The sequence below is a fragment of the Lactuca saligna genome, chromosome 3 (assembly GCF_052625555.1).
Source record: "Lactuca saligna cultivar CGN05327 chromosome 3, ASM5262555v1, whole genome shotgun sequence".
NCBI classification, from domain to species: domain Eukaryota; kingdom Viridiplantae; phylum Streptophyta; class Magnoliopsida; order Asterales; family Asteraceae; genus Lactuca; species Lactuca saligna.
In genome coordinates, this window is record NC_136419.1 from 32,793,337 (window position 1) to 32,811,140 (window position 17,804).

At 35.3% G+C, this 17,804-nt stretch overlaps 1 protein-coding gene across 2 annotated transcripts; it reads right to left on the minus strand.

Moving 5' to 3' along the window:
* Positions 1-966: 966 nt before the first annotated feature.
* On the minus strand, positions 967-9,808 carry LOC145035061 (uncharacterized). Of its 2 annotated transcripts, XR_013678296.1 has the most exons (6): positions 9,604-9,808; positions 8,714-8,801; positions 8,129-8,200; positions 6,508-7,736; positions 1,587-1,674; positions 973-1,073 (listed from the first exon to the last, which is right to left on the minus strand). XR_013678296.1 is itself a non-coding variant. In XM_078983640.1 (5 exons), exons 4-5 carry the CDS (start codon positions 7,730-7,732, stop codon positions 1,054-1,056), a joined length of 1,245 nt encoding a protein of 414 aa, XP_078839766.1. In that variant the 5' UTR covers positions 7,733-7,736; positions 8,129-8,200; positions 8,714-8,801; positions 9,604-9,805; the 3' UTR covers positions 967-1,053. The 2 variants fall into 2 exon arrangements, 1 of the variants encoding a protein (XP_078839766.1); XM_078983640.1 differs by lacking the exon at positions 1,587-1,674 and having other exon boundaries at positions 967-1,073; positions 9,604-9,805.
* Between the last annotated feature and the right edge of the window lie 7,996 nt (positions 9,809-17,804).

Below are 17,804 nucleotides of genomic sequence, written 5' to 3' on the forward strand. Positions count from 1 at the left end.
GTCCTTCGAGTGGACTCGGCGAGTAGCTTGAAGATGAGGAGGAACTCGACGAGTGGGATGAACAGCTTGACGAGTCGGATGAAGATGGGTAGGAACTCGGCGAGTTGGTTGGAGATTGCCTAGTGCTCGGCGAGTCTGTTATTTGACTCGACGAGTCAGGTTGTGTGGTCCCAAACCCTTCGAGTTAAGACTCGAGTCAGTGAGTCGAGCCAGGACTCAGTGAGTTGGACAGGGAAAGACTCGGGAATCAGTAGACTCGGCGAGTCAGTGGCTGACTCGGCGAGTCGAGTCGCAAACAGGAATAACTCTAAGTATATGAACTCGGCGAGTCAGTATGGTGACTCGGTGAGTAGGGTTGGCCTGGAAGGTTGACTGTGACCAGGACTTTGACATTGGTAATAGTTGACTTAGTTGACCATTGGAGGTCAGTTAGACTAAGTGTTATATTGATATTGGTAGCTCGAGGAGCTAGTGGAGCAGCAGTTCGAAGATAGAGGTCAGGTAGCGGTCAAAGGGATTAGCAGCAGCAGTTCAACAGTATCAGGTGAGTTACCTTCCAGTAGTGGTGGGTCTAAGGCCACAATGCCGGCCCACCAGTAGGAGACGTATGATAGATGATTGTCTTTGTGATATCATCTAGGTTACTACTACCTGATATGTTATATGCTAGCATGATACGTTATATGTGATAGTAGTAGAGTTCGGTTGTTAGGACCGAAGGGTAGTCAGACACCCCAGAAATGTCTGACAATATGTGATGATATGTTTGTATGTTGGCCTGTTATGTTATGCGATAGAGGTAGTATGTAAGACCCCATTCACTAAAATTACCATAAAGCCAAACATGCTACATGCATATTCATAATTATAATTCACACTAGTGGTCTAAATACAAAAGCATGGATACAAACCAACTAAAAGGGTTTTTACAAAGTTTCATAACTAGTTGTATAAATACATAACTACCCAGGAATTTATAATCCATATACATATATGTATACCAAGTAAAAACGTAGTAGTGTCAACTACTCTAAGTCCTCCAACAAAGCGTGTTTACTCTGGATGCTTATCACCTGAAATAGTTAAACACTAAAAGGGATAAGTGGGCGTCACTTAGTGAGTTCAAAAATAGATACAATATAACGCTATGCCATATACATAACAATATGACAGGAACAAAAAGAAACAAAGGACAACAAAGGCTTATATGTGTATCAAATGAAGGACTTTCCAAATCAATAAACGGTTAGATTCAAAGGATTACAATAATTAAGACACAATAATTTAGGATCATAAGCATCATAAATTCCAGCCCAAGAGGCACATAAAACACAATCCCTTTTAATCATGTTGCTAGAATATACAGGCTTTCAGCCCTACCTAGCCCGAAGCCAATACCAAAGTGATACGAGTCATGCTCTACATGGTCAAAGGCACAAAGCCAATACCAAAGTGATACGAGTCATGCTCTACATGGCCAAAGGCATCAAAATCAATATCAAGTAATAACCACTTAGATCAATAACACAAGAAAGCACATTGCACATATAACACATAACATACAATTGTCCCTATATTGAACTCACTGTGCTGTAACCGAATGTTGCGATAAAATTCCTCTTTTTCTGATGAAATTACACCATCCTCAGGCCTCTAAAACCTTCAATTATACCCCTGGAGTTCATATTTCAAATTTCATAAGCAATTACTCAACTACTCTCAAGTTATGTTGTTTTCAATTTAGAAATTTTAGTTTTTGTTCTTTGTATAGCTGTCACTTGCAGATCTGTTTTACCCTTATTAAATGTCAAAATAACTAATAAATTATACATATTAATAAAATAGACTCTTATATCTTTCTAATGCCACTGACCTCACATTTTTATGATTTTTCTATAATTTACTATGAATTTTACAAAACAGCATCCTAAAGCTGTCAAAATGTTCCAAAGCTGTCAAAATTCAGCCTTACTGCACTGAACATATAGCTGTTTTCACCCCTTTTAAGTCCGGAATTAGATTTTGGTTTTAAAACAAAAATCAAAGTAGACATTCTCAGCTTTCCAGGGATATATAGCACATCTCCATACGATTTTTCTATAATTTTTGGTGATTTTTACAAAAACAGGACAATTATACCCTTTATAATTTCATTTTACCCTTTACATGATCAAACCTCATGATCAATATCACCAAGTTCTTCTTTTACAATGATAACACTGAATATTTTAGTAATCCATTCTAATTCAAGTATAAACCATGGGTTTCATTATTAATTTTCACTAATTACTCTTAAACCATATGATTAATTCTCAAGTTTACATGTAGTTACTTGATTTCCATTTAAGATTCTAGGTTAATAACATAAACTCATGCCTAATTTCATTAAATCAGTGGTAAACCCACTTTGATCAAACCCTAATCTCTTAATAACTCACTAATTACAAGGGCTAATCCAAAAATTAAGAGTTCATACCTTGATTACTAGACTTGATACTTCAAGAACACTCAAAATCTTGATTTAATCTTCAAAACTTGATCAAGATTGATCATGTATGTGAAAATCTCCCATAGGGATGGTGATGAACTGAAAATGGCAGGAAAATGACTCAAAATCGTGTTTCAATGGGTAAAAACCCGAGTTGGGTCGGGTTTGACCCGGTTTGGGTACCCGTTTTACCCCTAAACACTAAAAATTGCATAACTTTTCGCTCGAAACTCCGTTTTCGATGAGGTTTTCGCCTGTACGTTTCTAACGAGATAATTTACAACTTCCAATAAAAATATCCCAGAAAAGATCTTCCAATAAAATCAGATTTAATTATTTTTAACTTAGACGTTATACTTTCGTTAATTCCGATAGTTGACTTTTTGATCGGAATCACATAAGACTTCCCTATCACCTCTAATACATTCCAAATGATTCTAAACTTAGTTTAACTTCAAATATTATAAACCTATTTCGTTAGAAATCAACGCTTAAAACCATACCGAAAATAATATATATATATATATATATTTTTTTTAAACGCTTACAATTCTATTTTACTATAACTACCTACTTTAAACGTTTAAAACAACATAATATATAATAATATTCATTTTTAAACTAACAATCATATGAAACATGATAATTAAACAAGGTTACTAAAGTGTATGTTACAAATACCTCCTCCTTTTGAGGATTTCGTCCCCGAAATCACGACGATTTAAACAAACGGGGATATTTTTCTCTTATGTCATTCTTATTTTCCCAAGTATAATTTGGGCCTCGATGATGTTTCCACTTGACAAGCACTAACTCCACTTCTTTATTACGCAGATCAACCGTTCTCTCATTTATAATCTCTTCAGGTTCTTCTATATATCTTAACTTATTATCCAATTTCACCTCTGATAATGGAACTGTCTCATCATAGATGCTCAAGCATTTGCGTAGATAGCTCACATGAAACACATCATGAATACCTGCCAAATCTTCCGGCAATTCCAAGCGGTATGCTTGTTTACCAACTCTCTGGATGATTTTGAAAGGACCAACAAATCTAGGACTTAGTTTTCCTTTCTTCCCAAATCGCATAATGCCTTTCCACGGGGATACTTTTAGCATTACGAAATCACCCACCTGGAATTCTATGGGTCGTCTCCTCTTTTCTGTATAGGACTTCTGTCGATCCTGGGCCGCTTTCATTCTTTCTCGTACAATTTGAATCTTGTCGGTGGTGTCTTGAATCATTTCAGGGCCTCCAAGGATCTTTTGTCCTATGTCTCGCCAACACAATGGTGTACGACATTTGCGACCATATAATGCTTCATATGGTGGCATTTTGATTGAAGCGTGGTAACTGTTATTATACGAAAATTCAACAAGAGGTAAGTATTTATCCCAGTTACCACCGAACTCCAAGACACATGCACGAAGCATATCTTCTACGGTTTGGATTGTTCTCTCTGTCTGACCATCTGTCTGGGGATGATAAGCTGTGTTGAGAGCAACTCGAGATCCCATTTCACGTTGCATACTTGCCCAAAAGTGAGAAGTGAAGCGAGTATCACGATCGGAAATGATCTTTAATGGCACACCGTGTCTTGCAACAATTTCATCCAAGTATACTTGTGCGTATTTCTCCATTGGATCCGTTTCACGCATGGCAAGAAAATGAGCGCTTTTAGTCAGGCGATCGACAATTACCCAAATGCTATCATGTTGTCTAGCAGTCTTTGGCAATTTGGTAATAAAATCCATGGACAGTTCTTCCCATTTCCATACAGGAACACTAAGACTTTCTGGGGTTCCATAAGGCTTTTGGTGCTCTGCTTTGACTTGTAAGCATACTAAGCATTCCTGTACATATCTTCCAATGTCTCTCTTTAATCCAGGCCACCAATAATCAGCTCTTACATCATGGTACATTTTACTTGTACCAGGATGTATTGAAAGTTTAGATTTATGGGCTTCATCTAAAATCTTCTGTCTTAATCCACCAATCTTTGGAATCCATAGCCGATTCTTGAATACTTTTAATCCTCGCGGATCATCAAGTAAAGCATCATTATAATGTATCATCCCTTCTTTCTTCACATTTTCTGGCTTTAGGGCCTCTTCTTGCCATTTCTTTAGTTCATCTAGAATAGTGAATTTTACTGTGGTATGAGTAATAGCATAACACATACTATTACGATAAATTTTTCTGCTAAGTGCATCGGCAACTACATTGGCTTTTCCAGGATGATATAGGATTTCACAGTCATAATCTTTGATCAGCTCCATGGCTCGTTGTTGTCTCATATTCAAAGTTTGCTGACTGAATATGTACTTGAGACTTTTGTGGTCAGTAAATAATTGGCATTTTGTACCAAAAAGATAATGCCTCCAAAGTTTTAGGGCAAATACCACTGCAGCGAGTTCGAGATCATGAGTGGGATAATTCTTTTCATAATCTTTCAGTTGTCTTGAGGCATAGGCTATCACTTTGCCATGTTGCATCAACACACAACCGAGTCCCAATCTTGAAGCATCGCTGTATACGGAGAAATCATCATCACCTTCTGGGAGTGATAAGATTGGAGCATGAGTCAAAAGATCTTTTAGAGTTGAGAAAGCTTTTTCTTGGGCTTCACCCCATTCAAACTTTACTTCCTTCCTTGTAAGACTCGTGAGCGGTATGGCTATACGAGAAAAGTCTTTAATGAATCTCCGGTAATATCCCGCGAGACCCAAGAAACTACGAATTTCGGAAGCATTACGGGGCACTTCCCAATTTTGAATGGCTTCGATTTTGATAGGATCTACAGATACACCATCACTAGAAATAACATGGCCAAGAAATTGAACTTGGCGAAGCCAGAATTCACATTTCGAGAATTTAGCATATAGTTTCTCCTTTCGAAGAAGTTCTAACACCGCACGAATATGAATGGCATGATCAGATTCAGACTTGGAATAGATTAGAATATCGTCAATGAATACGATGACTGATTTATCGAGCATTGGGCGACATACCCGATTCATCATATCCATGAATACAGCAGGAGCATTTGTTAAACCAAACGGCATAACAAGGAATTCATAATGCCCATATCGAGTACGAAAAGCAGTCTTCGGCACATCCTGCTCGTGAACTTTCAACTGATGATATCCAGATCTCAAATCAATCTTCGAGAAATAGCTAACACCCTGAAGTTGATCAAATAAATCATCAATGCGAGGTAGTGGGTACTTGTTTTTGATAGTCACCTTATTCAGCTCACGATAATCAATGCACATCCGCATCGATCCGTCCTTCTTCTTGACAAACAATACAGGAGCACCCCAGGGAGAAGTACTCGGTCGGATAAAGCCTTTGTCAAGTAATTCCTGCAGTTGGATCATCATTTCTTTCATCTCTGTTGGCGCGAGACGATAAGGAGTCTTTGCAATCGGAGCAGCACCAGGCACAAGGTCAATTCGGAATTCTACTTGCCTATCCGGAGGAAGGCCAGGCAAGTCATCAGGGAAAACATCAGGATATTCGTTAACAACATGAACATCATTTACCGTTTTCTTCTCCTCTTTTGAGACATCAACTGAGTAGGCCAAATAGATAGAACACCCCTTCGATATGAATTTACGAGCTTTAAGGAAAGAGATTATTTTGAAGATTCTTTGTTCACCATAGACATAAATAGGATTCTCCCCTTCAATAGGAATGCGTACTATCTTTTCATAGCACAAGAGTTCTGCACGGTTCTTTGACAACCAGTCCATGCCGAGAATGATATCAAAGTTGGGTAGGGAGATAGGAATCAAATTGGCAAGAAAATTATAACCTTCAATTTCTATGACACAATCTCTATAGACTTTATCAACAAGTAATGATACACTTCCCGCGGTATCTACATGAAATGGTTGGGCGAGTGCATAACATGCAATTTGAAAAGAACGCGCAAATTCACGAGACACAAAAGAATCTGAGGCACCAGAATCAAATAAGATGTGAGCAGGTCTAGAATTGACGAGAAATGTACCAGTCACAACATTCGGGTCCTCGCGTGCCTCCTCTGGGGTAATCTGGAATGCACGGCCTTTAGCCTTTGGCACATCCTCCTTTTGGGTTGAAGTACCCACTGGTTGTTGAACGGAAGCTTGACTTCTCACCATTTGGCTGGTAAGAGTAGGGCAGAAACGCTTTCTGTGGCCAGTAACACCGCAAGCATAACATGTAACATTCCTCATCGGGCAAACGGGCTTCATATGACCTGTTTCTCCGCATCCATAGCAAATCACTGGTCCTTTTCCTACCCTGCATTGACCTTGGTGGCTCTTTCCACATTTCTGGCATGGTGGTGGAGCTCTCGACTGAAGAGAAAAAGATTGTGGCCGACCGCGACCACGAAAGGCGCTCTGAGATTGTACTTTTGTGCTAAGATCAGATTGAGCAGATCGACCCAATGGATTAGTTGAAACAGAAACAGTTCGATCAACACGTGGATGCTTCGGGATAGAAAGAGTGGCACCACGTATCTCTAAGTCATGCTCGCGCTTTCGGGCATACTCAACAGCTTTATCGAATGATAGAATATCCCGATTGATCACGAAATCACGGATTTCATACCGTAACCCTTCCATGAATAACTGACTTTTATCGTCTTCAGTCGGGATATACTTCGCAGCAAACCGTGCCTTTTGATTGAATTGAGTTTCATATTCGGTCACAGTCATTCCTCCTTGCTTAAGTTCGAGGAACTCCTTCTCCAGTCTTCTCCTCATATCTAGAGGACAATATTTTCCTAGAAAGCGGATTTTAAACATCTCCCAAGATAAATTCTCCTGGTCATACTCGTTAAGAGCTTCAAATGTCGCTTCCCACCAGACTAAGGCTTCTCCAATGAGCATTGCAGAAGCATAGTTAACCTTGTCTTCATTAACCACATGGGAGATACGAAATACTTTTTCTGTGTTCTGGATCCAGGTAAGAACAACAATGGGATCAAGGACACCTGAAAACTCTGTAGCACCACTACTCTTGAAAGTTTTGAATGAGGGACGTTTCGCTTTCTCTCTTGAAGACTCTCCGGTGGCTTTCTCTTTACCCTTATCACTATCCCTTTTGTGTTGTTCTAGAGTTTGTCGAATAACACCAGTAAGTTTATCCAAAAGCCGCTCCTCACGAGGGGATATTGGAGTATCTCCCTCATTAAGATGAAGATCTCCACCCACATCTGGTGTATGACTACCCTCCTGCTCAGCCATTGCTCTGAAAAAATTGGAGTAACATAACACGTAAGAATATAAGGATTTATCATTACCCAACACCCCACTTAAGTCTTTCCTATGGTTTGTATCCATATACGGACAATAAATCTGTTCATATATTGAACTTCCAACAGTTTAAGTCTAAATACCAATTCGTGGTATTTAGTTCGCTTAAACCAGTGCTCTGATACCATAATTGTAAGACCCCATTCACTAAAATTACCATAAAGCCAAACATGCTACATGCATATTCATAATTATAATTCACACTAGTGGTCTAAATACAAAAGCATGGATACAAACCAACTAAAAGGGTTTTTACAAAGTTTCATAACTAGTTGTATAAATACATAACTACCCAGGAATTTATAATCCATATACATATATGTATACCAAGTAAAAACGTAGTAGTGTCAACTACTCTAAGTCCTCCAACAAAGCGTGTTTACTCTGGATGCTTATCACCTGAAATAGTTAAACACTAAAAGGGATAAGTGGGCGTCACTTAGTGAGTTCAAAAATAGATACAATATAACGCTATGCCATATACATAACAATATGACAGGAACAAAAAGAAACAAAGGACAACAAAGGCTTATATGTGTATCAAATGAAGGACTTTCCAAATCAATAAACGGTTAGATTCAAAGGATTACAATAATTAAGACACAATAATTTAGGATCATAAGCATCATAAATTCCAGCCCAAGAGGCACATAAAACACAATCCCTTTTAATCATGTTGCTAGAATATACAGGCTTTCAGCCCTACCTAGCCCGAAGCCAATACCAAAGTGATACGAGTCATGCTCTACATGGTCAAAGGCACAAAGCCAATACCAAAGTGATACGAGTCATGCTCTACATGGCCAAAGGCATCAAAATCAATATCAAGTAATAACCACTTAGATCAATAACACAAGAAAGCACATTGCACATATAACACATAACATACAATTGTCCCTATATTGAACTCACTGTGCTGTAACCGAATGTTGCGATAAAATTCCTCTTTTTCTGATGAAATTACACCATCCTCAGGCCTCTAAAACCTTCAATTATACCCCTGGAGTTCATATTTCAAATTTCATAAGCAATTACTCAACTACTCTCAAGTTATGTTGTTTTCAATTTAGAAATTTTAGTTTTTGTTCTTTGTATAGCTGTCACTTGCAGATCTGTTTTACCCTTATTAAATGTCAAAATAACTAATAAATTATACATATTAATAAAATAGACTCTTATATCTTTCTAATGCCACTGACCTCACATTTTTATGATTTTTCTATAATTTACTATGAATTTTACAAAACAGCATCCTAAAGCTGTCAAAATGTTCCAAAGCTGTCAAAATTCAGCCTTACTGCACTGAACATATAGCTGTTTTCACCCCTTTTAAGTCCGGAATTAGATTTTGGTTTTAAAACAAAAATCAAAGTAGACATTCTCAGCTTTCCAGGGATATATAGCACATCTCCATACGATTTTTCTATAATTTTTGGTGATTTTTACAAAAACAGGACAATTATACCCTTTATAATTTCATTTTACCCTTTACATGATCAAACCTCATGATCAATATCACCAAGTTCTTCTTTTACAATGATAACACTGAATATTTTAGTAATCCATTCTAATTCAAGTATAAACCATGGGTTTCATTATTAATTTTCACTAATTACTCTTAAACCATATGATTAATTCTCAAGTTTACATGTAGTTACTTGATTTCCATTTAAGATTCTAGGTTAATAACATAAACTCATGCCTAATTTCATTAAATCAGTGGTAAACCCACTTTGATCAAACCCTAATCTCTTAATAACTCACTAATTACAAGGGCTAATCCAAAAATTAAGAGTTCATACCTTGATTACTAGACTTGATACTTCAAGAACACTCAAAATCTTGATTTAATCTTCAAAACTTGATCAAGATTGATCATGTATGTGAAAATCTCCCATAGGGATGGTGATGAACTGAAAATGGCAGGAAAATGACTCAAAATCGTGTTTCAATGGGTAAAAACCCGAGTTGGGTCGGGTTTGACCCGGTTTGGGTACCCGTTTTACCCCTAAACACTAAAAATTGCATAACTTTTCGCTCGAAACTCCGTTTTCGATGAGGTTTTCGCCTGTACGTTTCTAACGAGATAATTTACAACTTCCAATAAAAATATCCCAGAAAAGATCTTCCAATAAAATCAGATTTAATTATTTTTAACTTAGACGTTATACTTTCGTTAATTCCGATAGTTGACTTTTTGATCGGAATCACATAAGACTTCCCTATCACCTCTAATACATTCCAAATGATTCTAAACTTAGTTTAACTTCAAATATTATAAACCTATTTCGTTAGAAATCAACGCTTAAAACCATACCGAAAATAATATATATATATATATATATATTTTTTAAACGCTTACAATTCTATTTTACTATAACTACCTACTTTAAACGTTTAAAACAACATAATATATAATAATATTCATTTTTAAACTAACAATCATATGAAACATGATAATTAAACAAGGTTACTAAAGTGTATGTTACATAGTAGGAGGGGACCAATCCCCGAGGATCGGTTGTTAGGACCGATGGGTAGTCAGCACCCTAGAATGGCTTGACATGGGTAGTCAGCACCCCAGAATGGCTTGACACTGGTAGGACGACACCCCAAAATGGCCGTATGGGTAGGTCGGCACCCCAGAATGGCCGTACCGGGTAGTCAGGCACCCCAGAATAGCCTAGCAGTATATATGTTATGTGTTTGTATGGTATGTGGTACGATGAGGGAACTTAATAAGCTTTGTGCTTATGTTTTACAGTTTTGTTTTCAGGTACCTCTTCTTCGAAGGGGAAGGAGCTGGCGCGGTAGCGGCACATCATGCACACACTCTGGTTTCCGCATTTACGAGATTCACTGGGATTTGTACTCTGATATTTTGATGGGTTGTATGGTTTGGCTTTTTAAACATGGTTTACGTTGTGATGTGGTGTGATCAAACAATGTTTTTATTTATTAATGTTTTCTAAAGTAATGTTCTAAAACGAAATTTTCGGAAGTGAAAATTGGGTCGTTACACATGGACTGTTGACTTGAGTATTGACCTCAGTTGAATTTTAGACTTGGGTCAGTGTTGACTGTTGACTTCCGTTGACTTTAGGGTTTTGGTCAACTGTGGATTCTTGGAGGCCATGGAGGGGCGGAGATTTGACCGGCGGCTCGACTGAGGGATGCATTGCTTTACTCTGCGAGGTGAGTCTTCTCACTATACCTACCTGAGTGGTAATCATTGAGTTACCGGAGGGTCTTATTATATTATTGATCGGAGGGTCTCATTTTTTATGTTGTGATATGTGTTATCGTGCATACTGTCTTTGTGACTTATGTTGTTATATTATTCGGTGTATACGTTGATTATATGTGGCATACTGAGCTATGTGATATGTTAGGCATTATGTCCTTGTGATTCTGCTACGCTTTATGAGTTAGGACCGGAGGGTCCAACCCGAGTTGTGGGACCGGAGGGTCTCCACTGAGACACATTGATCGGAGGGTCTTTATCGAGTTATAGCCATGAGAGGCTAACGAGATGTGTGTGGTATCTTGGGGAACTCACTAAGCTTCGTGTTTACCGTGTTATGTGATATGTGTTTTTGGTACTTCTCATGATCGTGGGAAGTCGTCGGCTTGATTGTACACACGAGACACAGTTATGTTTTGAGGATCCTGGATTTTAAATCAAACAATTATGCATTTGTGTTTTGGATAATTTGATACTTGAGATTTTGTGAAGTGTGATAATGAGATTTATGTGATTTTAAAATGAAAATTTTGTTTGAAAAATTTACGGTGTTACAGTAGTTGTGGGTCGAAGGCATCAATGTCGGTCCACTAGATTACGTTTGTAGTATGATGATTGTCTTCATGACAATTACATGTTGTGTTTGTATCTGCTTGGTGTCTCTGTGACTCTTATTGTTATGATTATATGTGTAGTGGTAGGGGTGAAATAGACCCGATACCGGTTAAAAGATACCAAAGGGGGTGAAATAGACCCAATACCGGTTGAAAGATATCGAAGGGGGTGAAATAGACCCGATATGTTTTTGACTGTTATATATGTATGGTATGGAGTATTTTGGGGGAACTCAGTAAGCTTTGTGCTTACGCTTTCAGTTTATGTTTCAGGTACTTCCAGCTCGAAAGGGAAAGGCCCAGCCTGATTGTATTGCATCCACCTATGTTTTTCCGCACCACGTGATTTTGGGATTTGTACTCTGATAATATTTTACTATGATATAATTTCGACTCTTTGATGTGATTATCATACGATTGGAATGAATTTAAAAATGAAAATTTTATCTGACATATGTCTCTCTTCTCGTCGCCTCATCCTCCTCAGGTAACGTTCTCACATATGTCTCTCTTCTTTCCCCATCTCAAAAATGTGAATTTAGTCTTGTTTCCATTCTATCCTCTAATGAATTTCTTCAATTTCTTCTGTCGAATTTATCAGAAGAAATATGTTCTCTCAGTTTTCTTCTATATAATGTCTTTTTTTCATTGATAAAAAATATCAATTAAATATTCGATAAACATTTTCTTTAGAAAATTATCACCTTACACATTTTTTTACACACAATGTCGTATTTAAGCGTCGGCATGCCTACGATCTTGACAAACCATAAAATTATAAAGCCCATTTGTAAAGATAATAAACATTATCAAAATCAAATTGATGGCCTGTCATCTCATATCTACAAAACCTTTGACGACTTTAACTTGAAGGTGCATTTATTGAGAGATGTTAATGCTTGTCTAGACTCTCCAATCATTTTGATTGAAAAAAAATTTCCTTGTCAAGTTAATCACGATTGATAATGACCTTATGTTATCTATTTTTTATTTGAAATGTTTTTTTGAATACATAATTAAGACAAATATGGCTTTCGTTGCTGAGTTGATGAGAGAATAAACAGTTCGTTTAGAGTTTTTTTTAGGATTGTTTTCTTGAATGCTTTTTTTACTTTGTTTCTTTTTTTGGTTAAATATGTTTTCTAGCTTTTAGTATTTCAAGTTTAGCTTCTTAAAAAATTCAATTATTCTTTAATATATAAAATCTTCATATTTATGTTCATGTTACTAATGATAAATCATTGTAAATTGACAAAAGAGAGAACTAGTGAGTTCATGTGTTATTGTTCAGGTTCTCAAAAATTTCTCAAAAATTTCGGACATATATTACGCATTGTACACCAGAAACGTGCTACACCATGTGCACCGAACATACGTGGTGTAATATCCTCTTTCCATGTCGTGACATCCCTAATTTCACGGTTAGAAAAAACCGATTTGTTTATGCTTTATTTGAAAATCAGAGTATCATTTTGAAGAAACATGTTGCAGAATTTGTTCCCAAAAATATGATAAGTAAATCATTTCCGAAGAAATGTGTTTTCATTATAATAAAAACGATGAGGTGTCATTGTCAATACAATACATAAGTATAAACAGAAATAATACAGGCCTTACAACACCTATTATTTTAATGGCCTATAATCCATAGATCTCTCATCATATCAACACTCATGTACTCTTTTGCTACTACCTGTAATACAAGAAACTGAGTGGGTCAGGCTTGGAAGTCTGGTGAGCACATAGGGTTTTCAACCCACAATAATTAAGTTTATTAATTTCATCAAATTAATTAACCCGATTACTCGTTCCCGTTATCCTCACTTTCTGTCACTAAAGCATCTAATTTAAAGGACTTATCCTAAGGATCATCATCAGGAATACAATATTGCTTAGGCGATTCCTCGGCAATGTATGTTCGTAAGGAAACTATGAGGGGGTGGAGTACATTGGGTGAACACATCGTTTACAAAACACCTACAGATTGCGAGCTTACTAGCGTTCCACTAGACTGTCTAGAATAGTCTGTGGTCATCATCTATACTCCGCTAGATAACTAAATCAGCTTAAACATCGAGGCCTCTCATCATTTATTTCATCATCTATATTATCTACCAATCTTTACCCATCATATAATTATAGGTATAAAATACATAAATAATTTTAAATCGAATAAAACATGTATATTTTGTTCATCCAGCATAGATATCAACATCACAGATAATATGCACACATAGCACGTAATTTATATTGAATACTTCATATCTAGGTGTAAGATGAAAGTAATTATACACTCACTTGTTAAAGTGACGACTCGTAATTCGGGAGCGCTTCGCTTCTAACAATTTTATTTTCCTTCGTCGAAACTTAGTATCATTATTACTAGATTTTAATATAATACTGCAACTAATTATTAGTCTAGATTCATCATTAACTTAGAGTCTACGTCATTATCTATCAAGTAAGGATTAGCCAGACATGAGAGTTAGGAGGCAAGACCATTTCGACATATAGTTTTTCTGAAATCTAACAACCAAACCTAACGTGGCCATTCTAGACACCTCTCCCGTAAGTAGTTCAATCAGTATAACGACTTTGAATCACTAATAAATCTTTTTTATAGGTTCATAATAATGATAATGAACTTAAACATAATGTATACTTAAAGTAGGGTAAACATAACTCACTTACAAGGGGGGTTAAGCTAGGAGACGAGCTTTACAGGGCAGAACATCTGAGTCGAAGGCTCTTCTTCTCGGAGCCTTATGGCGCTCCGGGCTTCGCCTCTAACACTTGGGAAGTTCTAGGGAAGGGGAGGGGCTAAGGAGGGTATTTAAAATAGAAAGAATGGTTTTGGTGTGAAGAAAATGAGAGATTTGTGCCTCTATTTATAGGCTAAGGAATTGCATTACGCGGGGCGTAACTTCGAAGAATGCGGGGTGTACTTAATACGATGGGCGTATGCAAGCCACGTGTCGAGATCCGGTAGCAAAGATAAATTAGTAGAAGGGGGCGTACTCAACCCCCTTCTACAACTCTTTCACATGATATTCGTTGGGAGTGGGGTAACATCGTTTGTGACTATAAAAAAATGGGTTCAAAAAGGTCTGGGTTATAGTACATTTCTATTACAAAGGAAAGTATGATGTTATAAAAGTCATAAAATAGTAAAAAGAAAAAGCAACTATCAAAATACATTGAAAAAACTATTGAAAATGTAGGATGCTATAAAACATCAATTTTTTTTTTCCAAAAACCGTTCGAAAACTCACAACTTGAAAAACTAACCTCCATGTCTTTAACAATTCCAAAGAATCTATTGTTAATAATTTACCCACCTGAAATAAAATTTAACTGAGAATGTCACAAATATCCGGTGTTTAATATTATTTTTCATGTCTACCATGAGATTGAGGTCCTTTAACAACTTTGGTGTCGAGCAACCATCCATGAGACCAAATCGATGTACATTAAAAGCTTGGAAGTATAAACTAGAAGAATAACTAATATAACATTAGAATTATAATTTTTTAATATTAGTGGGTGTGTATGCATTAGCTGTTCTAAAAAATATTAAATTTGATCTAACAAAAGATTATCTACAATTACTAAATCATATTAAGAATTTGTTAATATTTTTTAGCAGACTTAATTGATGAAAAAACAATCAAAAAAATCCAATCTCAATGCTCCTTCGTAAACTAACATGGACTAAAGTGATTTTTTTAGAAATATTTTATGTTGTAAGGTTGAGGGGCAACAAGAGGACCTAAGAAAAGTAATGAATTAAGAACATTATCAATCAAAAAGGTTAAAAATCACCTTGTTCAACCAACTTGTAAGATGTGGAAGTTATTTTGAAAATGTTGTAATATATTCGTTTTATTCATTCATATGTGTATTTTTGTTTAACCAAATGTTGTCAATATAAATAAAAGACACTAACTCCATAAAACTTAGTTTCAAACAAAAAATAACACATGAAACAAACACACTAACTTTATACAATACTAACCTGATGTAAAACTTCTTCAGTGTCTTTATCGTCTTTCACTCTACATGATGCTACTATAGTCAAAATAGACAAGAAGCTCTCTTTGTGTAGGCCGATCTACTTTATGGAACCATAAGATTTATGTAAAGGAACAAAAATGTTCGTCAATTTACCAAATTATATTAGGAAAAACAAAGTAGAAGTTCGTACAAGTAACTTTTGTAAGAACAAACCTGAGTAGAGTTTTCACTTGACTATTTTGTTGCGTGCTCTCAATATAAAGAGTATATTAGCAAGAAACGTTTATGGAATAATGACCCATAAAAAAACTGGGGAATAGAGTAGAGACAATATCAATTGTATAAGGGAATCGGTAGACATATGATCACTAAGAATTTTTAGTAACCACAAAAGAAATCTGAAACCAACATCATCCCTTCATCAAAATCAAAAACTACATGTTAATTAAAACCAAGACTTAGGGAAAAATATGAAATAAAAACTAAATTAAAAGGAATGAGTCCATAAATGAAAAACAAGAATTAAGGAATGAGTCTATGATCAGAAAGATGATGGAGAGGTATTTTAAGGGTACATCTGTGGCTGATGGCGACGAAGCTATTGGTAGGTTGCGACTTCAAAATGGAGCCTATAAACCGAAAAGAAAAAAATTGGAGAAAACAATATCCAGACAATAAATCTAAAGGAAATATGATGAAGTGTGACATTATCTACAAGGAAGCATAAAAAATATGGACTTAAACAAAAGAATTAAATAGATTAAAAAGAGTACACGTATTGAAAGAACATTACATACCATGGTGTCACTTCGGATGGCCTTTCCACACCAATGGTTTAAAAAAATGCAAACTTGGTTTAATCTTCTTTCCCAATAGTTTGACCTTAACCTAAAAACGATGGGTGTAAAAAACAAACATTAAGAAGGTTAAAAAAAATCACAAAAACAAACATCCATAGAAATCAGAAAGAAAATTAAGAAAATGATATAAGGGTCGGGATTGAGGGGGAATAAAGAAGGAAACATATTGATTGATTAAATGTAACCATTTAAATATAAATTAAATCGTTTAAACATGAAATATATTTGTTAGTTGTACCTTATGTATTGAAGTTGATACCTCATAAAATTTTCAAGAAACATCTAATATGTTATATATATATATATATATATATATATATATATATATATATATATATATATATATATATATATATATATATATATATATATATATATATATATATATATAAGTACCAATTTCCAACATCTATGATGCTCAGAAGCTAAATAAAGGTATAACCTTTAAAAGTTGAACATTTCCTATGGGATATATATCCATCAAAACTCATACACTTGTTCGTTAATAATCATATAAAAACATAATGTAGTGATTGGTATGTTGTAATTGAACCGTGTAATGTAAAATTCTTGTTTGTTTATCATAAAAAATGGAATGAAATGTTCCTTATGCAATGTGATTTTTTCTTTGAGACTGATTTACATTACATGATGGAGTGTTTTTTCTTTCATTCCTTACGGAATGATACATTACCATTATAAAATACTTCCATTTTTGTAATCTTTAACGGTGCTAATTTTGTTTAAAACAGAATTTCAAAACCTCAATTAAATTGTTATTTTTTTATGTTCCAAAATAACTAAAAATATTTTTAATTTACGATTTCGTGGTAATTAATTTTTTTATTTTGAAGTGTGTTATATAATTCTTTTTTAACTACTTAAAATACATTGAACATATATTTTAAATGAAATGAAATATTTTTATATTTAATTTGTTTAACCATATACCTTTTCATTTAAAGTTTGGTCTATAAAATAATTTTTTTTCTTTAGTCATCAATTTAAATTTATTTAGTTTACTATTTAATATTTATACATACCAACATACATATACCAACATACATGTTTCATTTTATTCTTTCGAACCAACTAAACATGACAAATAAATATAATGATCCATTACATTACATATCTGATTCAATTACGCTATGATTTCATTTCATCTTACGAAACAGATCCTAAGAAAAACTCTCAATCATCTCTAACTTACATCAACTTTATCTTATTAGAGATTATTACAAGTATTTAACTATTAGTAAAAGAATTTT